The sequence below is a fragment of the Carettochelys insculpta genome, chromosome 22 (genome assembly GCF_033958435.1).
Source record: "Carettochelys insculpta isolate YL-2023 chromosome 22, ASM3395843v1, whole genome shotgun sequence".
NCBI classification, from domain to species: domain Eukaryota; kingdom Metazoa; phylum Chordata; order Testudines; family Carettochelyidae; genus Carettochelys; species Carettochelys insculpta.
This window is the reverse complement of record NC_134158.1, coordinates 16,642,077-16,665,440: the sequence shown is the minus strand read 5'-3', so window position 1 is coordinate 16,665,440 and position 23,364 is coordinate 16,642,077. Positions and strand designations below refer to the sequence as shown.

The 23,364-nt window shown below is 39.5% G+C and overlaps 2 protein-coding genes across 2 annotated transcripts in view; both read right to left on the bottom strand.

Moving 5' to 3' along the window:
- Positions 1 to 23,364, bottom strand: part of LOC142025194 (scavenger receptor cysteine-rich domain-containing protein DMBT1-like) — a 903,096-nt gene that overhangs the window by 504,042 nt on the left and 375,690 nt on the right. The window lies entirely within an intron of this gene.
- The window catches only part of LOC142024594 (uncharacterized), a 42,734-nt gene that overhangs the window by 1,209 nt on the left and 18,161 nt on the right, over positions 1 to 23,364 (bottom strand). Inside the window, exons 4-15 of the mRNA XM_075016723.1 lie at positions 18,438 to 18,455; positions 17,110 to 17,130; positions 15,212 to 15,232; positions 13,872 to 13,892; positions 11,990 to 12,010; positions 10,650 to 10,670; positions 8,768 to 8,788; positions 7,429 to 7,449; positions 5,550 to 5,570; positions 2,615 to 2,635; positions 578 to 598; positions 248 to 274 (exon numbers count right to left, since the gene is read on the bottom strand). Coding sequence (XP_074872824.1) covers positions 248 to 274; positions 578 to 598; positions 2,615 to 2,635; positions 5,550 to 5,570; positions 7,429 to 7,449; positions 8,768 to 8,788; positions 10,650 to 10,670; positions 11,990 to 12,010; positions 13,872 to 13,892; positions 15,212 to 15,232; positions 17,110 to 17,130; positions 18,438 to 18,455 — 255 coding nt within the window. The remainder of the gene's footprint in view (positions 1 to 247; positions 275 to 577; positions 599 to 2,614; positions 2,636 to 5,549; positions 5,571 to 7,428; positions 7,450 to 8,767; positions 8,789 to 10,649; positions 10,671 to 11,989; positions 12,011 to 13,871; positions 13,893 to 15,211; positions 15,233 to 17,109; positions 17,131 to 18,437; positions 18,456 to 23,364) is intronic.

Sequence of the window (23,364 nt, the reverse complement as noted above, 5' to 3'; positions counted from 1 at the left end):
GAGATTTGATATTTAATTGGACATAACACAAAAATAAAGCACCCTGAATTATTTACCTTACTGATAGTCAAGTATATTTTGCCATATTATAAATTATACTAGTTGAATGAACTGAATGGGGAAAGCCAGAGTTGAAACAGAGAAAAGCCTCAGCTATTATCTCTAAGAAAAAAAATGCTTTGTTTCTAGTTGTTTTTTTAATACAAAGATCATTTCTGATTCCCTGGAGAGATGTGTATTCCATTACCTGCGTATCTATGAACCCTTCTCCAATCTGAAATGAAAGCAAGAAATAACAGACATTGAATTCAAAGAGAAATCTACTGTTGATTTTCCTCCTTTTGGTAGTAGAAATATTGCAGGTTAATGATAACCGGGGATCAAGATGGGTGAGGTAATATCTATTAGTCACCCGCCTTGTCATTCTAATATGCTTGGATCAACATGGTTAAAACTACAACACTTCTAAAACTACTTCCCACTTCTTTTATTGTGATAAATTAATTTCTATTTGCATCTCTTTATCCAGCATGAGTCTCCTTTGATGATTATATTTCAAGAACTAATGCACACTTACTCAGTTCTACATCTTTTTTATCTGCAAAGAAAAAAAAAAGATTTAATTCATTTACACACCTTGTGGATGTCAGCTGGGTTTGCAAGCAGATGTTACATCTCTCCTGAAGAGATTCTAACCTGACACCTCTCACTAACTTTGGTGCAAGTCTGTTGCAAATCTTTGCACCCAGACATCTCCCTATTATAAAACTCACCCATGAAAAGAATAACTTCAGTCAAGTAAATCTTGCGTATTAGCAATGCTTTAAATATGCAACATATTACTTGTAGCTGCAGTTCAAACACATTCCATGACATGAATTGAAAGATTAATAGGAAAAAAAATTCTGCTTCTATAACTTGTGACAGGGTAACCTCCATAGTTCTGCACACATATTTTGCCACTCAAATAGATATTTAAATATGCGTATTTTGTCAGTTAACTAGAATGATACTGACGACGGACCAATTCAAAAGTTACTGAAGATGTTGGACAAAGCACAAAGTGATTTACTTGCACAGAGAGAGGAAAGTAAAGCATGCTAATAGAACACACACAGACCGGTTAGTGAATTGTTTTGACACCATATGTGGCTCTCACAGAGTCACCAACGTATTGCATCCTTCACTTACTCCTGAGCCTCACAAAACAAACGAGCAGTCATGTAGCGCTTTAAAGACTAACAAATAATGTATTAGGTGATGAGCTTTCGTAGGACAGGACCATTTCATCAGATCTGGAAATCCTGAGCCTCAGACAGAGGTGGCAGATCAGACAAGGTGTGTGGTGATGCTGACAGTGTGGGGAGCTGCTTGTCTCTACCAGGAGCTGCTGGCTTCTCTATTATAAAAGAGATTAAAATGTGCTGCAGCAGCAAGGAAAACAGGAGAGGAATACCAGAGAAAAGCCTGCTCCCTCCATATAGCCAGCCTAGAGAGGAATGTACATAAGAGAGGTGAGGGGGAGAGTGGATGAAACAGAAAAAATATTGCACAAAGGTAACCAATGTCATTGGATGTTTGTATGATAACATTATACCTGTACCTACTGATATTTCAACTGGGTGACATATTTCCACGAAAATTAACTCAGACCTGCCAGCTCTGCAGGATTCCAGAGGGCCTGTTAGTCTTTAAAGTGCTACATGACTGTTTTTTCATTTTTCTATAAGCCAGATGTTTCCAATTTTTCTGTATAGTAACCTTGATCTGATTGGCTACCTACCCACACCCCGTTGCATTGCAGCCAAACAGAGCTGCTCCATCACTTTGAGAGACAGACTCTTATCTCAGAAAACCAAGCAAATTTCACTGTCTTTAGCTCCCGGTACAAAGAGTTGGGAGTGCGCCTGAAGCCCTTTCATCTTAGCGCTTCCTAGGAGAGTGACAATCCATGTTAGCTCTGCTGCTGCTCTCCGGTCTCTAATAGTGAGTGGCTTGTCCTCAGCAGACCTCAAAGCAGGGTGGAAAAAAAAAAAGACATCTGATCTACCAAAATTCAGCAAAACTCCTTCCACATAAAGAGAAAGGGAATAATGCATATTGCTAAAATGAAAGCATTTTTATTACTTTCCATTTGAAATGGCTGTGTTTCTTTATAAATACAGGCTTTGGCATGGTACTAAACAAGCTACAGTATTTGTACACCAAAACTCGTATGGTGTTTGATAGTTTAACGTTTCGTGACAGGGTTATGTTTGCCTATTGATATCAGCCACATTAATACAACAGGTGAAATTCATTTCTGGACAGACTACAGGTACTATGCTTCTGCAGCACAGGTTATATACTATGATCCTTTTTAAAGGTTTAGGTGGGATTGCAATGAAATATTGAAATATTGCATAGGAAATACTTTCACCTAATGGGGGCATGAAGAGTTCAGTAGCAAGAATATATTTATCATTTCAAATATTATCAAAATAATATTCGAAAAACAACAGAAATCTTTCAATTCCCACTCCCTTTAATGGGATAAATTAATTTCCATTTACATCTCTTTTTCCAGCATAGGTCTGTTTTGATGATTATATTTCAAGAACTAATGCACACTTACTCAGTTCTACTTCTTTTTTATCTGCAAAGAAAAAAAAAGATTTAATTCATTTACACACCTTGTGGATGTCAGCTGGGTTTGCTAGCAGATGTTACATCTCTCCTGAATGGATTCTAACCTGACACCTCTCATTAACTTTGTTGCAAATCTTCTGTAAATCTTTGCAGCCAGACATCTCCCTACTGTAAAACTCACCCATGAAGAGTCACTTCAGTCAAGCAAATCTTGAGTATTAGCAATGCTTTAAATATGCAGCATATTGCTTGTAGCTGCAGTTCAAACACATTCCATGACATGAATTGAAAGATTAACAGGAAAAAAATTCTGCTTCCATACTTCTGACAGGGTAACCTCCATAGTTCTCCCTGCGTATTTTGCCACTCAAGTAGTTATTTAAATATGAATATTTTGTCAGTTAACAAGAATGATACTGACGAGGGACCAATTCAAAAGTTACTGAAGATGTTGGACAAAGCACAAAGTGATTTACTTGCACAGAGAGAGGAAAGTAAAGCACGCTAATAGAACACACACAAACCGGTTAGTGAATTGTTTTGACACCATATGTGGCTCTCACAGAGTCACCAACGTATTGCATCCTTCACTTACTCCTGAGCCTCACAAAACAAACGAGCAGTCATGTAGCGCTTTAAAGACTAACAAATAATGTATTAGGTGATGAGCTTTCGTAGGACAGGACCATTTCATCAGATCTGGAAATCCTGAGCCTCAGACAGAGGTGGCAGATCAGACAAGGTGTGTGGTGATGCTGACAGTGTGGGGAGCTGCTTGTCTCTACCAGGAGCTGCTGGTTCTCTATTATAAGAGAGATGAAAATGTGCTGAAGCAGCAAGGAAAACAGGAGAGGAATACCAGAGAAAAGCCTGCTCCCTCCATATAGCCAGCCTAGAGAGGAATGTACATAAGAGAGGTGAGGGGGAGAGTGGATGAAACAGAAAAAAATATTGCACAAAGGTAACCAATGTCATTGGATGTCTGTATGATAACATTATACCTGTACCTACTGATATTTCAACTGGGTGACACATTTCCACGAAAATTAACTCAGACCTGCCAGCTCTGTGGGATTCCAGAGGACCTGTTAGTCTTTAAAGTGCTACATGACTCTTTTTTCATTTTTCTATAAGCCAGATGTTTTCAATTTTTCTGTATAGTAACCTTGATCTGATTGGCTACCTACCCACACCCCGTTGCATTGCAGCCAATCAGAGCTGCTGCACCACTTTGAGAGACAGACTCTTATCTCAGAAAACCAAGCAAATTTCACTGTCTTTAGCTCCCGGTACAAAGAGGTGGGAGTGCGCCTGAAGCCCTTTCATCTTAGTGCTTCCTAGGAGAGTGACAATCCATGTTAGCTCTGCTGCTGCTCTCTGGTGTCTAATAGTGAGTGGCTTGTCCTCAGCAGACCTCAAAGCAGGGTCGAAAAAAAAAAAAAGACATCTGATCTACCAAAATTCAGCAAAACTCCTTCCACATAAAGAGAAAGGGAATAATGTATATTGCTAAAATGAAAGCCTGTTTATTACTTTCCATTTGAAATGGCTGTGTTTCTTTTTAAATACAAGCTTTGGCATGGTACTAAACAAGCTACAGTATTTGTACACCAAACCTTGTACGGTGTTTAATAGTTTAGCGTATCGTGACAGCGTTTTGTTTGCCTATTGATATAAACCACATTAATGCAACAGGTGAAATTCACTTCTGGACAGACTACAGATACTATGCTTCTGCAGCACAGGTTATGTACTATGATCCTTTTTAAAGGTTTAGGTGGGATTGCAATGAAATATTGAAATATTGCATGGGAAATACTTTCACATAATGGGGTCATGAAGAGCTCAATAGCAAGAATATATTTATCATTTTTTTTTGTTTCTTCCATTCTTCCGACAGCGAGACCTCCACAGCTCTCTATGCATATTTTGGCACTTTAGACAGGTAAAGAGAATTAAACTAAGGAGGAACTAATCCAAAGTTACTTTTTGTGCTTCATCATCTCTTACAGCAGCTGTTTGTCCGTGTGTGTGTGTGTGTGTGTGTGTGTGTGTGTGTATGTGTGTAATGGGTTAATAAATACTTTCAAACATTACACTTTCACAACTCCTCAGGGGCTTCTAATGTGATATTCTTCCCTCCCCTATATACCACAGTCACACACTCCCCATTTCTTTCTCAATGCCCAGTACTCAACCAGACCCTTATGCCATTCATGACACACATCTGGCTAACATTGAATTCTATGAACAGGAAAGGCAATTCCCAACAGCGCTTGCTAAAGTCTCCTGGCCTTGCCATGGAAACTGATCTCCCAGCCTATCACTCCATTCTGCTAGTCCTTTGTCATCAACCCAATGACACATATCAATCTCTCTTGCATATAATTTTCTCTGCAAACACTAATCAACTGGGCATCCTTCGAGCAACAAAAGTCAATCAAAATTAAACACTTTCTTCCTGGACCCTTCCCAAAAGAGAAAAGCAAATGGGAAAATGTTTTTAATGCAGGACTAGCTGTTTTGTCTCTATAGCACACGAAGTAATGTAACATACAAAACCAAGACAAAGCTAAGTACTGTAACTCATTAAATAGTGCATCTACAGAATTTTGTACATTGCCAGAATAAAAAAAAACAACTGGTACTCAGAAACTACTATGAACTCTAGATTCCAAAATTATAAGGTCAAGAGGCACCCCTGTGATCATTTATTCTTTAACATTATGATACAGGCCAAAGAACGTCCCAAAATAATTTCTAGAGCTAAACTTTAAGAAGAGGTGTCCAGTCTTGCCTTAAAAATTGTCAGTGAAAGAGAATCTACCATTATCCTTGGTAAATGGTTCGAAGACATAATTGCTTGCACTGTTCATTTTATATTGTAGACTTTTACATTTCAAGGATCGATATCAACTTACTCAGTGCTTCTTCTTTTTCATCTGCAAAGGAAAAAAAGACTTGTAGACTTAGTTATATTGTAAGTGCAGAAATACTCAATCGCCAAAATCAAAAAGACAGTGGTACTCAGATACTAATACCAATTACATATACCTGATTCTAAGGTCAACCTACGGTACTGTGATTATTTATTCTGAACTGTATGACATAGGTCACAGAACTTCCCAAAATAATTTCTAGAGCATACCTTGGAGAAAAGACATTCGATTTTTCTTTAAAATTTTCCAGTGATGGAAAATCTATCATGAAACTTGTTAAATCGTTCCAATGGATACATTGTTCTCACTGTTCATATTGTATACCTTATTTCCACTCAATATTAGTTTAGGTTCAACTTCCAACCACTGAATTCTCTTATATCTTTCTCTGCTTGATTCAAGAGCCCAGTAGCAGAGAAGGGCATCACATAATCCGATACATTTTGAAATTAAGACTGGAAGTTAGAATCAAGTGAAAATTTTTGCAATAAAACATGCCTTAGATGAATAATACTAGTAAAACAAAATAGTAAGTGAGAAATAGTCCTTAGCTCACTGACACAGTGAATCAAAACAGTTTTTGTTAAGGTTTTCTGATTTTAAAAGCATACAATATCAACATGTTTGTAATGGAAGGCTTTGAATTATTTTCAATTTAAAATAAGTTTTAGTAAATTTACACTACAATGCAGTTTAAAAAAAATTGAAAAAAAATCAAAATGATCAAAACAAAATGTTTCAACTGACCTCAAGATTTCTGCTGTTCACCTGGCTCTGAATAGGAACATACTTTAAAGGTATGAAAATTCCTGCCCAGGCCTACCACTAACAGAAGAAAACTTAATTTGAGGCTAATTGTCCTAGCTCTTGTAAACTGAGGATGGTGAGTATCAGGTGAAAAGATAATGACTATCCTCCTTCTAACATAGCCCACCATCACCTTTCTATCTGTTCTTAGGGGCAGGAACCTGTGGGTTTTCATGCCGTAATCATACATAAGGTATACGGTGAGGCCTTCAGCCCTTTTGTTTCCACGTCATTCTAGGAAGTTGCCAAACTATGTTGGCTTTGTAACTTGTCTCCCCTTCTTTCTTCACCAACCCCCATCAGAAAGGAGTCATAATCATAGAATCCTAGGACTGAAAGACACCTCAGGAGGTCATTGAGTCTGGCCTCTATCAGCCTCAAACACATTGAGGTGTGAAGAAGAGATTCCTGGCTGCATCCCTGACCAGGATGACAGATCCTGCACAAACTGCAACATACCTGAAGCATGTAAGGGTGAATATCTTGCTCCAAGAGGGGTGTGTGTGTGTGTGTGGGTGGTATACAGGGTGAAGACACATCTGACAGGTAGAGCAAAAAAGGGAAATAGGTGATTTACACTTTGGGTTTGGTACACCCACATGGATTCAATATTTCACTCGGGTTACTTTCCTTACTCAAGTTGAAGGCAAATTCCAGATCACATCATTGGAGACAAGTTCTCAGTGGCTGGTTTCCTATATAGTCAAAGATAGGTAAAGTGCGGTTTTGGCTGAAATTCAGCCCTGGACAATGAGAAAACAAGAAGAGAGTGCAGCACAAGATACTAATGTATTCACTCTTTTGAAGGCATAGGTGGGATTCAGTTCACATAGCCCTCGGCATGGGGAATACTTTGACGTGGTAGGAGAGTAAATAGGCCTGTAGCATTTATCTTTTCATCCTAGCAAATTTTTGTCCAAGAAATATTCTCATAATAACAGAGATTGTTCAGTTCCCACCTCATTAACTGTGAAAACTTCATTTGTATTTGCAGCTCATTTTCCAGTGTGGGAGTGAATTGACTTTTATATTTCAAGAATCAATGCACACTTACTCAGTTGCTGTGCTCTTATTTCTGCAAGAAAAAAAAATATTCATTTATACACCTTGTGAATTTCAGTCGGGATAGGTAGAAGACATTACACCTCTCTTGATCAGATTCCGACCTGACACCTCTCACTAAGAGTCACCAATCTTTACAAATAGACACATATCCCTACTGTAAATTTCACACATGAAAACAGTTATTGCAGTCAGGGAAACTTTGAGAATTATCAATGCTTTAAATATGCAACATATTACTTGTATCTGAAGTTCAAACATGTTCCATGACATGAATTAAATGATTAACGGGATTTTTTTTTTTGTTGCTTCCATTCTTCTGACAGTGAGACCTCCACAGCTCTCTATGCATATTTTGCCACTTTAGTCAGGTAAAGAGAATTAAACTAAGGAGGAACTAATCCAAAGTTACTTTTTCTGCTTTGACATCTCTTACAGCAGCTGTTTGTCTGTGTGTGTGTGTGTGTGTGTGTGTGTGTAATGGGTTAATAAATACTTTCAAACATTACACTTTCACAACTCCTCAGGGGCTTCTAATGTGGTATTCTCCCCTCCCCTATATACCACAGTCACACACCCATTTCTTTCTCAATGCCCAGTACCCAACCAGACCCATATGCCATTCATGACACACATCTGGCTAACACTGAATTCTATGAACAGGAAAGACCACTCCCAAAATGGCTTGCTATGGTCTCCTGGCCTTGCCACGGAAACTGATCTCTCAACCCAACACTCCATTCTGCCAGTCCCTTGTCATCAACCCAATGACACATATCAATCTCTCTTGTATATAATTTTCTCCGCAAACACTAATCAACTGGGCATCCTTCGAGCAACAAAAGTCAATCAAAATTAAACACTTTCTTCCTGGACCCTTCCTGAAAAAGAAAAGCAAATGGGAAAATGTGTTTCATGCAGGACTAGCTGTTTTGTCTCTATAGCAAACCAACTAATGTAACATACAAAACCAAGACAAAACTAAGTACTGTAACTCATTAAATAGTGCATCCACAGAATTTTGTACATTGCCAGAATAAAAAAAAAACAACTGGTACTCAGAAACAACTATGAACTATAGATTCCTAAATTCTAAGGTCAAGAGGCACCCCTGTGATCATTTATTCTTTAACATTATGACACAGGCCAAAGTACATCCCAAAATAATTTCTAGAGCTAAACTTTGAGAAAAGGTATCCAGTCTTGCCTTAAAAATTGTCAGTAAACGAGAATCTACCCTTATCCTTGGTAAATGTTTCGAAGAGATAATTGCTTGCACTGTTCATTTTACATTTTACACTTTTACATTTCAAAGATCGATATCAACTTACTCAGTTCTTCTTCTTTTTCATCTGCAAAGGAAAAAACGACTTATAGACTGAGTTATATTGTAAGTGCAGAAATACTCAATTGCCAAAATCAAAAAGACAGGGGTGCTCACATACTAATACCAATTACACATACCTGATTCTAAGGTCAACCTACAGTACTGTGATTATTTATTCTGAACTGTATGACATAGGTCACAGAACTTCCCAAAATAATTTCTAGAGCATACCTTGGAGAAAAGACATTCGATTTTTCTTTAAAATTTCCAGTGATGGAAAATCTATCATGAAACTTGGTAAATTGTTTCAACAGATACATTGTTGTCACTGTTCATATCGTATACCTTATTTCCACTCAATATTAGTTTAGGTTCAACTTCCAACCACTGAATTCTCTTATATCTTTCTCTGCTTGATTCAAGAGCCCAGTAGGAGAGAAAGGCATCACATAATCCGATACATTTTGAAATTAAGGCTGGAAGTTAGAACCAAGTGAAAATTTTTGCAATAAAACATGCCTTAGATGAATAATACTGGTAAAACAAAATAGTAAGTGAGAAATAGTCCTTAGCTCACTGACACAGTGAATCAAAACAGTTTTTGTTAAGGTTTTCTGATTTTAAAAGCATACAGTATCAACATGTTTGTAACGGAAGGCTTTGAATTATTTTCAATTTAAAATAAGTTTTAGTAAATTTACACTACAATGCAGTTTGAAAATAAAAATTGAAAAAAAAATCAAAATGATCAAAACAAAATGTTTCAACTGACCTCAAGATTTCTGCTGTTCACCTGGCTCTGGATAGGAACATACTTTAAAGGTATGAAAATTCCTGCCCAGGCCTACCACTAACAGAAGAAAACTTAATTTGAGGCTAATTGTCCTAGCTCTTGTAAACTGAGGATGGTGAGTATCAGGTGAAAAGATAATGACTATCCTCCTTCTAACATAGCCCACCATCACCTTTCTATCTGTTCTTAGGGGCAGGAACCTGTGGGTTTTCATGCCGTAATCATACATAAGGTATACGGTGAGGCCTTCAGCCCTTTTGTTTCCACGTCATTCTAGGAAGTTGCCAAACTATGTTGGCTTTGTAACTTGTCTCCCCTTCTTTCTTCACCAACCCCCATCAGAAAGGAGTCATAATCATAGAATCCTAGGACTGAAAGACACCTCAGGAGGTCATTGAGTCTGGCCTCTATCAGCCTCAAACACATTGAGGTGTGAAGAAGAGATTCCTGGCTGCATCCCTGACCAGGATGACAGATCCTGCACAAACTGCAACATACCTGAAGCATGTAAGGGTGAATATCTTGCTCCAAGAGGGGTGTGTGTGTGTGTGTGGGTGGTATACAGGGTGAAGACACATCTGACAGGTAGAGCAAAAAAGGGAAATAGGTGATTTACACTTTGGGTTTGGTACACCCACATGGATTCAATATTTCACTCGGGTTACTTTCCTTACTAAAGTTGAAGGCAAATTCCAGATCACATCATTGGAGACAAGTTCTCAGTGGCTGGTTTCCTATATAGTCAAAGATAGGTAAAGTGCGGTTTTGGCTGAAATTCAGCCCTGGACAATGAGAAAACAAGAAGAGAGTGCAGCACAAGATACTAATGTATTCACTCTTTTGAAGGCATAGGTGGGATTCAGTTCACATAGCCCTCAGCATGGGGAATACTTTGACGTGGTAGGAGAGTAAATAGGCCTGTAGCATTTATCTTTTCATCCTAGCAAATTTTTGTCCAAGAAATATTCTCATAATAACAGAGATTGTTCAGTTCCCACCTCATTAACTGTGAAAACTTCATTTGTATTTGCAGCTCATTTTCCAGTGTGGGAGTGAATTGACTTTTATATTTCAAGAATCAATGCACACTTACTCAGTTGCTGTGCTCTTATTTCTGCAAGAAAAAAAAAAAATTCATTTATACACCTTGTGAATTTCAGTCGGGATAGGTAGAAGACATTACACCTCTCTTGATCAGATTCCGACCTGACACCTCTCACTAAGAGTCACCAATCTTTACAAATAGACACATATCCCTACTGTAAATTTCACACATGAAAACAGTTATTGCAGTCAGGGAAACTTTGAGAATTATCAATGCTTTAAATATGCAACATATTACTTGTATCTGAAGTTCAAACATGTTCCATGACATGAATTAAATGATTAACGGGATTTTTTTTTTTGTTGCTTCCATTCTTCTGACAGTGAGACCTCCACAGCTCTCTATGCATATTTTGCCACTTTAGTCAGGTAAAGAGAATTAAACTAAGGAGGAACTAATCCAAAGTTACTTTTTCTGCTTTGACATCTCTTACAGCAGCTGTTTGTCTGTGTGTGTGTGTGTGTGTGTGTGTGTGTAATGGGTTAATAAATACTTTCAAACATTACACTTTCACAACTCCTCAGGGGCTTCTAATGTGGTATTCTCCCCTCCCCTATATACCACAGTCACACACCCATTTCTTTCTCAATGCCCAGTACCCAACCAGACCCATATGCCATTCATGACACACATCTGGCTAACACTGAATTCTATGAACAGGAAAGACCACTCCCAAAATGGCTTGCTATGGTCTCCTGGCCTTGCCACGGAAACTGATCTCTCAACCCAACACTCCATTCTGCCAGTCCCTTGTCATCAACCCAATGACACATATCAATCTCTCTTGTATATAATTTTCTCCGCAAACACTAATCAACTGGGCATCCTTCGAGCAACAAAAGTCAATCAAAATTAAACACTTTCTTCCTGGACCCTTCCTGAAAAAGAAAAGCAAATGGGAAAATGTGTTTCATGCAGGACTAGCTGTTTTGTCTCTATAGCAAACCAACTAATGTAACATACAAAACCAAGACAAAACTAAGTACTGTAACTCATTAAATAGTGCATCCACAGAATTTTGTACATTGCCAGAATAAAAAAAAAACAACTGGTACTCAGAAACAACTATGAACTATAGATTCCTAAATTCTAAGGTCAAGAGGCACCCCTGTGATCATTTATTCTTTAACATTATGACACAGGCCAAAGTACATCCCAAAATAATTTCTAGAGCTAAACTTTGAGAAAAGGTATCCAGTCTTGCCTTAAAAATTGTCAGTAAACGAGAATCTACCCTTATCCTTGGTAAATGTTTCGAAGAGATAATTGCTTGCACTGTTCATTTTACATTTTACACTTTTACATTTCAAAGATCGATATCAACTTACTCAGTTCTTCTTCTTTTTCATCTGCAAAGGAAAAAACGACTTATAGACTGAGTTATATTGTAAGTGCAGAAATACTCAATTGCCAAAATCAAAAAGACAGGGGTGCTCACATACTAATACCAATTACACATACCTGATTCTAAGGTCAACCTACAGTACTGTGATTATTTATTCTGAACTGTATGACATAGGTCACAGAACTTCCCAAAATAATTTCTAGAGCATACCTTGGAGAAAAGACATTCGATTTTTCTTTAAAATTTCCAGTGATGGAAAATCTATCATGAAACTTGGTAAATTGTTTCAACAGATACATTGTTGTCACTGTTCATATCGTATACCTTATTTCCACTCAATATTAGTTTAGGTTCAACTTCCAACCACTGAATTCTCTTATATCTTTCTCTGCTTGATTCAAGAGCCCAGTAGGAGAGAAAGGCATCACATAATCCGATACATTTTGAAATTAAGGCTGGAAGTTAGAACCAAGTGAAAATTTTTGCAATAAAACATGCCTTAGATGAATAATACTGGTAAAACAAAATAGTAAGTGAGAAATAGTCCTTAGCTCACTGACACAGTGAATCAAAACAGTTTTTGTTAAGGTTTTCTGATTTTAAAAGCATACAGTATCAACATGTTTGTAATGGAAGGCTTTGAATTATTTTCAATTTAAAATAAGTTTTAGTAAATTTACACTACAATGCAGTTTGAAAATAAAAATTGAAAAAAAAATCAAAATGATCAAAACAAAATGTTTCAACTGACCTCAAGATTTCTGCTGTTCACCTGGCTCTGGATAGGAACATACTTTAAAGGTATGAAAATTCCTGCCCAGGCCTACCACTAACAGAAGAAAACTTAATTTGAGGCTAATTGTCCTAGCTCTTGTAAACTGAGGATGGTGAGTATCAGGTGAAAAGATAATGACTATCCTCCTTCTAACATAGCCCACCATCACCTTTCTATCTGTTCTTAGGGGCAGGAACCTGTGGGTTTTCATGCCGTAATCATACATAAGGTATACGGTGAGGCCTTCAGCCCTTTTGTTTCCACGTCATTCTAGGAAGTTGCCAAACTATGTTGGCTTTGTAACTTGTCTCCCCTTCTTTCTTCACCAACCCCCATCAGAAAGGAGTCATAATCATAGAATCCTAGGACTGAAAGACACCTCAGGAGGTCATTGAGTCTGGCCTCTATCAGCCTCAAACACATTGAGGTGTGAAGAAGAGATTCCTGGCTGCATCCCTGACCAGGATGACAGATCCTGCACAAACTGCAACATACCTGAAGCATGTAAGGGTGAATATCTTGCTCCAAGAGGGGTGTGTGTGTGTGTGTGGGTGGTATACAGGGTGAAGACACATCTGACAGGTAGAGCAAAAAAGGGAAATAGGTGATTTACACTTTGGGTTTGGTACACCCACATGGATTCAATATTTCACTCGGGTTACTTTCCTTACTAAAGTTGAAGGCAAATTCCAGATCACATCATTGGAGACAAGTTCTCAGTGGCTGGTTTCCTATATAGTCAAAGATAGGTAAAGTGCGGTTTTGGCTGAAATTCAGCCCTGGACAATGAGAAAACAAGAAGAGAGTGCAGCACAAGATACTAATGTATTCACTCTTTTGAAGGCATAGGTGGGATTCAGTTCACATAGCCCTCGGCATGGGGAATACTTTGACGTGGTAGGAGAGTAAATAGGCCTGTAGCATTTATCTTTTCATCCTAGCAAATTTTTGTCCAAGAAATATTCTCATAATAACAGAGATTGTTCAGTTCCCACCTCATTAACTGTGAAAACTTCATTTGTATTTGCAGCTCATTTTCCAGTGTGGGAGTGAATTGACTTTTATATTTCAAGAATCAATGCACACTTACTCAGTTGCTGTGCTCTTATTTCTGCAAGAAAAAAAAAATATTCATTTATACACCTTGTGAATTTCAGTCGGGATAGGTAGAAGACATTACACCTCTCTTGATCAGATTCCGACCTGACACCTCTCACTAAGAGTCACCAATCTTTACAAATAGACACATATCCCTACTGTAAATTTCACACATGAAAACAGTTATTGCAGTCAGGGAAACTTTGAGAATTATCAATGCTTTAAATATGCAACATATTACTTGTATCTGAAGTTCAAACATGTTCCATGACATGAATTAAATGATTAACGGGATTTTTTTTTTTGTTGCTTCCATTCTTCTGACAGTGAGACCTCCACAGCTCTCTATGCATATTTTGCCACTTTAGTCAGGTAAAGAGAATTAAACTAAGGAGGAACTAATCCAAAGTTACTTTTTCTGCTTTGACATCTCTTACAGCAGCTGTTTGTCTGTGTGTGTGTGTGTGTGTGTGTGTGTGTAATGGGTTAATAAATACTTTCAAACATTACACTTTCACAACTCCTCAGGGGCTTCTAATGTGGTATTCTCCCCTCCCCTATATACCACAGTCACACACCCATTTCTTTCTCAATGCCCAGTACCCAACCAGACCCATATGCCATTCATGACACACATCTGGCTAACACTGAATTCTATGAACAGGAAAGACCACTCCCAAAATGGCTTGCTATGGTCTCCTGGCCTTGCCACGGAAACTGATCTCTCAACCCAACACTCCATTCTGCCAGTCCCTTGTCATCAACCCAATGACACATATCAATCTCTCTTGTATATAATTTTCTCCGCAAACACTAATCAACTGGGCATCCTTCGAGCAACAAAAGTCAATCAAAATTAAACACTTTCTTCCTGGACCCTTCCTGAAAAAGAAAAGCAAATGGGAAAATGTGTTTCATGCAGGACTAGCTGTTTTGTCTCTATAGCAAACCAACTAATGTAACATACAAAACCAAGACAAAACTAAGTACTGTAACTCATTAAATAGTGCATCCACAGAATTTTGTACATTGCCAGAATAAAAAAAAAACAACTGGTACTCAGAAACAACTATGAACTATAGATTCCTAAATTCTAAGGTCAAGAGGCACCCCTGTGATCATTTATTCTTTAACATTATGACACAGGCCAAAGTACATCCCAAAATAATTTCTAGAGCTAAACTTTGAGAAAAGGTATCCAGTCTTGCCTTAAAAATTGTCAGTAAACGAGAATCTACCCTTATCCTTGGTAAATGTTTCGAAGAGATAATTGCTTGCACTGTTCATTTTACATTTTACACTTTTACATTTCAAAGATCGATATCAACTTACTCAGTTCTTCTTCTTTTTCATCTGCAAAGGAAAAAACGACTTATAGACTGAGTTATATTGTAAGTGCAGAAATACTCAATTGCCAAAATCAAAAAGACAGGGGTGCTCACATACTAATACCAATTACACATACCTGATTCTAAGGTCAACCTACAGTACTGTGATTATTTATTCTGAACTGTATGACATAGGTCACAGAACTTCCCAAAATAATTTCTAGAGCATACCTTGGAGAAAAGACATTCGATTTTTCTTTAAAATTTCCAGTGATGGAAAATCTATCATGAAACTTGGTAAATTGTTTCAACAGATACATTGTTGTCACTGTTCATATCGTATACCTTATTTCCACTCAATATTAGTTTAGGTTCAACTTCCAACCACTGAATTCTCTTATATCTTTCTCTGCTTGATTCAAGAGCCCAGTAGGAGAGAAAGGCATCACATAATCCGATACATTTTGAAATTAAGGCTGGAAGTTAGAACCAAGTGAAAATTTTTGCAATAAAACATGCCTTAGATGAATAATACTGGTAAAACAAAATAGTAAGTGAGAAATAGTCCTTAGCTCACTGACACAGTGAATCAAAACAGTTTTTGTTAAGGTTTTCTGATTTTAAAAGCATACAGTATCAACATGTTTGTAATGGAAGGCTTTGAATTATTTTCAATTTAAAATAAGTTTTAGTAAATTTACACTACAATGCAGTTTGAAAATAAAAATTGAAAAAAAAATCAAAATGATCAAAACAAAATGTTTCAACTGACCTCAAGATTTCTGCTGTTCACCTGGCTCTGGATAGGAACATACTTTAAAGGTATGAAAATTCCTGCCCAGGCCTACCACTAACAGAAGAAAACTTAATTTGAGGCTAATTGTCCTAGCTCTTGTAAACTGAGGATGGTGAGTATCAGGTGAAAAGATAATGACTATCCTCCTTCTAACATAGCCCACCATCACCTTTCTATCTGTTCTTAGGGGCAGGAACCTGTGGGTTTTCATGCCGTAATCATACATAAGGTATACGGTGAGGCCTTCAGCCCTTTTGTTTCCACGTCATTCTAGGAAGTTGCCAAACTATGTTGGCTTTGTAACTTGTCTCCCCTTCTTTCTTCACCAACCCCCATCAGAAAGGAGTCATAATCATAGAATCCTAGGACTGAAAGACACCTCAGGAGGTCATTGAGGTCTGGCCTCTATCAGCCTCAAACACACTGAGGTGTGAAGAAGAGGTTCCTGGCTGCATCCCACAGGGGTACACCCTGACCAGGATGACAGATCCTGCACAAACTGCAACATACCTGAAGCATGTAAGGGTGAATATCTTGCTCCAAGAGGTGTGTGTGTGTGTGTGTGGGTGGGTGGTATACAGGGTAAAGACACATCTGACAGGTAGAGTGAAAAAGGGAAATAGGTGATTTACACTTTGGGTTTGGTACACCCACATGGATTCAATATTTCACTCGGGTTACTTTCCTTGCTAAAGTTGAAGGCAAATTCCAGATCACATCATTGGAGACGAGTTCTCAGTGGCTGGTTTGCTTTATAGTCAAAGATAGGTAAAGTGCGGTTTTGGCTGAAATTCAGCCTTGGACAATGAGAAAACAAGAAGAGCGTGCAGCACAAGATACTAATGTATTCACTCTTTTAAAGGCATAGGTGGGATTCAGTTCACATAGCCCTCGGCATGGGGAATACTTTGACATGGTAGGAGAGTGAATAGGCCTGGAGCATTCATCTTTCCATCCTAGCAAATTTTTGTCCAAGAAATATTCTCATAACAGAGATAGTTCAGTTCCCACCTCACTAACTGTGAAAACTTCATTTGTATTTGCAGCTCATTTTCCAGTGTGGGAGTGAATTGACTTTTACATTTCAAGAATCAATGCACACTTACTCAGTAGCTTTGCTCGTACTTCTGCAAGAAAAAAACATTATTCATTTACACACCTTGTGAATTTCAGTCGGGATAGGTAGAAGACATTACACCTCTCTTGATCAGATTCCTACCTGACACCTCTCACTAACAATCGCCGATCTTTACAACCAGACACATATCCCTACTGTAAATTTCACGCTTGAAAACAGTCATTGCAGTGAGGGAAAACTTGAGAATTATCAATGCTTTAAATATGCAACATATTACTTGTATCTCAAGTTCAAACACGTTCCATAACATGAATAAAAGATTAACAGGATTTTTTTTTTTGTTGCTTCCATTCTTCTGACAGTGAGACCTCCACAGCTCTCTATGCATATTTTGTCACTTTAGTCAGGTAAAGAGAATTAAACGAAGGAGGAACTAATCCAAAGTTACTTTTTCTGCTTTGACATCTCTTACAGCAGCTGTTTGTCTGTGTGTGTGTGTGCGTGTGTGTAATGGGTTAATAAATACTTTCAAACATTACACATTCACAACTCCTCAGGGGCTTGTAATGTGATATTCTCCCCTCCCCTATATACCACAGTCACACACTCCCCATTTCTTTCTCAATGCCCAGTACCCAACCAGACCCATATGCCATTCATGACACACATCTGGCTAACATTGAATTCTATGAACAGGAAAGACCACTCCCAACAGTGCTTGCTACGGTCTCCTGGCCTTGCCACGGAAACTGATCTCTCAGCCCATCACTCCATTCTGCCAGTCCCTTGTCATCAACCCAATGACACATATCAATCTCTCTTGCATATAATTTTCTCCACAGACACTAATCAACTGGGCATCCTTCGAGCAACAAAAGTCAATCAAAATTAAACACTTTCTTCCTGGACCCTTCCCAAAAAAGAAAAGCAAATGGGAAAACGTTTTTAATGCAGGACTAGCTGTTTTGTCTCTATAGCACACGAAGTAATGTAACATACAAAACCAAGACAAAATTAAGTACTGTAACTCATTAAATGGTGCATCTACAGAATTTTGTACATTGCCAGAATAAAAAAAAACAACTGGTACTCAGAAACTACTATGAACTATAGATTCCTAAATTCTAAGGTTAAGAGGCACCCCTGTGATCATTTATTCTTTATCATTATGACACAGGCCAAAGAACGTCCCAAAATAATTTCTAGAGCTAAACTTTAAGAAGAGGTTTTGCCTTAAAAATTGTCAGTGAAAGAGAATCTACCATTATCCTTGGTAAATGGTTCGAAGAGATAATTGCTTGCACTGTTCATTTTACATTTTAAACTTTTACATTTCAAGGATCGATATCAACTTACTCTGTTCTTCTTCTTCATCTGCAATGGAAAAAAGATTATAGACTTAGTTATATTGTAAGTGCAGAAACTAAGTAATGTAACTCATTAAATATTGCACCTGCAGAATTTAGTAAATTACCAGAATTAAAAAAAATATTGCTACTCAGAAACCACTATGAATTATAGATTCCTAGATTCTTTAACTTTATCATACAGGCCAAAGAACATCCCAGAATAATTTCTAGAGCTAATCTTTGAGAAAATATTTCAAATCTGGCCTGAAAAATTTTCAGTGATGGAGGATCTACCATTACCCTTTCTAAATTTTTCATATAGATAATTGCCTGCACTGTTCAGGTGACTTGGACATTTCTTGGCTCAGTGCACACATTCTCAGTTCTTTTTTTTTTTATCTACAAAAATACTATAAATGTGGAAATACTCAATTGCCAAAATCAAAAAGACAGTCGTACACAGATAACTACTACCCATTATAGATTCCTGAAGTTCTATCTACACTATGAGATAAATTCCAATTTAAGGCAGTGACTGTCTTCACTGTAAATATCATTAGCTCAATTTAGGGTGCACTAATATCGAGTTTACAAAATTGCAGCTACCTGATAGGTATAGCATCAAGATCGAATTCAGAAATTCGATTAAAGGCCAGTGTGGAAGCGCCATGTCTTAAAATCAATTTTATTAACCTCCAGAGGTGTCCAGTACATAACCCACAATGCCCCTCACAGCTCAGCTCTGGATGCTGCACTCCAGGAACAGGAAGTCCATAAATTTCCAAGCAGGATCAGCAAGCCTTTGGCTGTGGCCTCACGTTCATATGAGAACCTGAGAAATATCTGTCTTTCTTTGTTATTAGCACTGTGAGTGCATCTACCCATTAAAATAACCCCTGCAGGGAGTTTGTGGCTCTGTTTCTACGCTTGTTCTTTTTTTCCGTGCTGCCTGGTGTCAGCCACTGCCCCACTGCGCAATGTGGCAACAAGGGTGTGGTCAGGATTATGCTTGCATAAGACGCTGAGAAACTTCTTCTCAGCGGTTTACATTTGTGTATGAACCCCCCTTCCTTGCCCACAGACGCCACACAGTCTGGGTCTTTTTCACACTCTGCCACATCACGTTGGTAGCCCCCAGCTCAATAAAAGGATGTGCCCGCCATTCGGTGCTGACCGTGCTTCCAAGCAGCACCATGTCATAGATTGCGTGAGTTGAGGGCTCCAAGGGCAGGAAAGATATTCAGGGGCTTGCAGCCACCAAGGGGAAGTCTTCCCTGGTGGCCAAGACACCGGGGTTTTGCTGCCACTGTGGGGAAGTCTCCATCAGTGGCTAAAATACTGGGGGTTTTGCTGTTGCTGCTCTGGGGAAGTCTCCCCCAGCAGCTAACGTATTCGGGGACTTGCTGAGGCTATGGGGAAGTCTCCCCCGGTGGCTAAGATACTAGTGAGGACCACATCAACTGGCCCTCCACTGAACACCCCCAGGTCCATAATAGGGCTGTCCATTGCAGACACCTTCTAGTTCTATATTTTGGTTATAAAATCTTCTGCTAATATCTGCTATCTGTTTTCATGACTTGATACCTGCAGAAACATGGGAGTGTGGGGGGTGTCTAGTTGAGATTCCTGTTTGTATTATAAGTTCAGTGTATATTATCTCACTGACATCAACTGTGTTTGCATTATCTGTGTAGTGTAGGGGGAAACCAAAAATTCTTTTTTCCTAGACTTTCTATCGTCTTTCTTCCAACTTTGAGGGTCCCTGTGTTATTTCCAGGGATTGGCATATTTTCAGGGATTGAGAGGGGAATGAGGAAAATGCAATGTGGGAAGATAACGTCAAAGACCAGTGAGCATACCCAGAATGCTACGGGGATGAGGGAGTTGTGGTATAGATTCCCACAATGCACTACTGCAACAGTCGATGTTAGCCAATTTGTGTGTGGCACCAATGAGTTGACTTTGTGAGGAGCTCATGGGAAGTGAGGATGATTAAATTCAAACTTATAAATTCCACAATTACAAAATCAATACTAATGAATTCAAAATTATCTTGTAGTGTCGATGCAGACTGATTCTAAAGTCAACATGCAACATTGTGATCACTTATTCATAACTGCATGACACAGGCCCGAGAACATCCCAAAATAATTTCTATAGATAGTCTTGAAGAAAAGATTTCAAATCTTGCCTGCCTATGCAGGGAGAATACATGGATGTGTCCCACCATCCCCATTGAAAAATGGGTACCATCGCCCTCTGGAAGCTTGCCACCCTGGACTGTTATCACTTGGTCGGGAATCAATTTGGTGTGGCCCTGTCATGGGAGGAGGAGGGCCTACCGGGGGTACTCTTGGAGGCAGTGGGGGTGGGGACGAGAGAGGGCAGTCATGTTCCTAGGGGATCATGCCATCCCACCCTCACACAGACCCACAGTTGTGGGACGGCCAGAGGGCTCTGGGAAAGATGGAGGCTCATTTGGGAACCCAGGGCCTACCCCTCTTGGTCCCTCATGTGCGTGTTCAGTGTCCTCCTCTTGCAGGTTGCCGAGGCCATCAATGACACATAGCTGTGGAGGGTTATCCAGGTTGGAGATGTGGATGCGGCCATAACCTGCTTCGTGGCATTGGACTTCCCAAACTGCTTTGGTGCAGTTGATGGGACACACATTGCCATGCGGACCCTGGCCCATTGTGCTGCCCAATATATTCATAGAAAGGGGTACTACTCCCTAGTAAAGCAGTCCCTCTTTGACCACCAAGGCCGCTTCACCAACTTCTACGTTGGCTGAGATGGCCAGGCCCACAATGCATGTGTGACTCCAGCCTCTGCTGCAGGATGGAGGAGGGGACCTACGTCTCCCAGTGGGAGCTTGGCATGGGGGACATCAACATGCTACGCCACCTTGTGAAGGATGCAGCAGACCCGCTCCTGCCCTGGCTCATGCAGTCACACACCAGGCACCTGGACCCCACTCAGGAAGTCTTTAATGCCCACTTCAATGGGGCCCAATGCTGGTGGAGTGTGCCTTCAGGCATTGAAGGCACGCTTTAGATGCCTGCTTACATACCTCAACATGGGGGAGCGCAATTCCCCCCAACATAGCAGACACTAAAGATCAGGCCTTTCTCCAGGGCTGGATGACCAACGCTTCTCCTTTGTACGAGCAGCTGGGCAGGGTCCCTAACTTCCAGGCCCACTACGATGGGGTGCATATCAGGAAGGCCTCGAGGACAGCTTCACCCGTGGCACCAATAACCCTCCCTGGGGCATCCCCTGAAGGGTTCTCTGGCCTGCAGCTCCACCTCACCCTCTCTGCTCACAACACATTCCCCCAACCACTCCTCACTGCCCCCATTTAGATTTTTACACATTATTAGCTTCAGAGTTAGGCTACAGAATGAAATGTCTGTGCTTGGAATTTATCAGAGGGGCAAAATTGATGATGGATGCAGATCCCAGTTTCCTATAATTGAACACATTTCTAAAACATCAACTAGAAACGAGGAGACTGACATTAGTGTTGGTATGGAGTTTTGGGTTTAAAACAAAATGAAGTTTTTTTGCATTATCTCTTTTCATCACATCCAAAAATGTTCATTTATCATAAAAAAATCCCAAACAAAATATTTGGTTTTATTAGAAAATTTAAATATTTTGGTCAACATTTTTTAGGATTCATGATTCAGTTACCTCATGTCCCCATTCACATATATGCTGTGGATTCCCTACATGAACAATATGCATCATGCATGCATCGTAGCATCACCAAGAAGGGAAACCGTGACTCAGAGGAGATGGTGTATATAGATGTGAAATACCATTTGGGACCACCTCTACCCAGGAGCATTTTTATAAAGAACATAGTCCAACTACATCGAAGTTCCCACCTCTCTAAGGCTACGTCTACACTGCACACGACGCCAAAGTAGCCTATTTCGACGTAAGTACATCGAAATAGGCTTCTTCGACATGTATCGTCCTCCGGGGCTGGTGCCATCAACGTTCAACGTCAAAGTAGCGATGGAGAACATTGAAAGGAGTTGCCCTGGAAGAAAATGTGGACTGTCTACACACACAAGCGCTCCCCATTGAAATAAGGGGCCAGCAAAGCCCCAAGCTACTGCCTTAACGAGCCCCTTCCAGACACACTCACCCTGCACAACACGAGATTCACAGAGCCAACAACCGGTTGCACACCTGTGCATGCAGCATGGACCACCAGCTGCTGTAACAGCAGCAGCAGCAGCCAGAAGCCCTGGGCTAAGGGCTGCTGCACACGGCGACCATAGAGCTCCGCAGGGGCTGGACAGAGCGTCTCCCCTCAGCTAATGGCCACCATGGAGGACCCCGCTATTTTGACGTAGCGGGACACAGATTGTCTATACATGCCCTATTTTGATGTTGAACGTCGAAGTAGGGTGCTATTCCCATCTTCGGATAGGAATAGCGATTTCGATGTCTAGCTGCCTAACATTGATTTCACCATCGAAATAGCTCACGGCACGTGTAGACACAATGCATACTATTTCAACGTTGTGCCAGCTACTTCGAAGTAGCGGCTAGTGTAGACGCACCCTAAGTGTGAGAATTTCATTTCTATTTCCATCTCTTTACCAGCAGGAGACTGAATTGATATTTATATTTCAAGAATCAAAGCACAGTTCTTTTTTAAGGTCTTCTGCAAAGAAAAAAATATTTTCTTCATTTACATACTTTGTGAATTTCAGTTGGGTTAGCTAGCAAATATTAATCTCTCCTTAAAAGATTATAATCTCAAAATTCTCACCAACTTTGTTACAAAAGATTTACAGCCAGACTCTTCTTCCTACTATAAAACCTAACCAAAGAAACCAGTCACTACAAATCAAGGAAATCCTGTTCATTAGCACTGTTTTAGAGATGCAACATATTACCTCTTACTGCAGCTCACA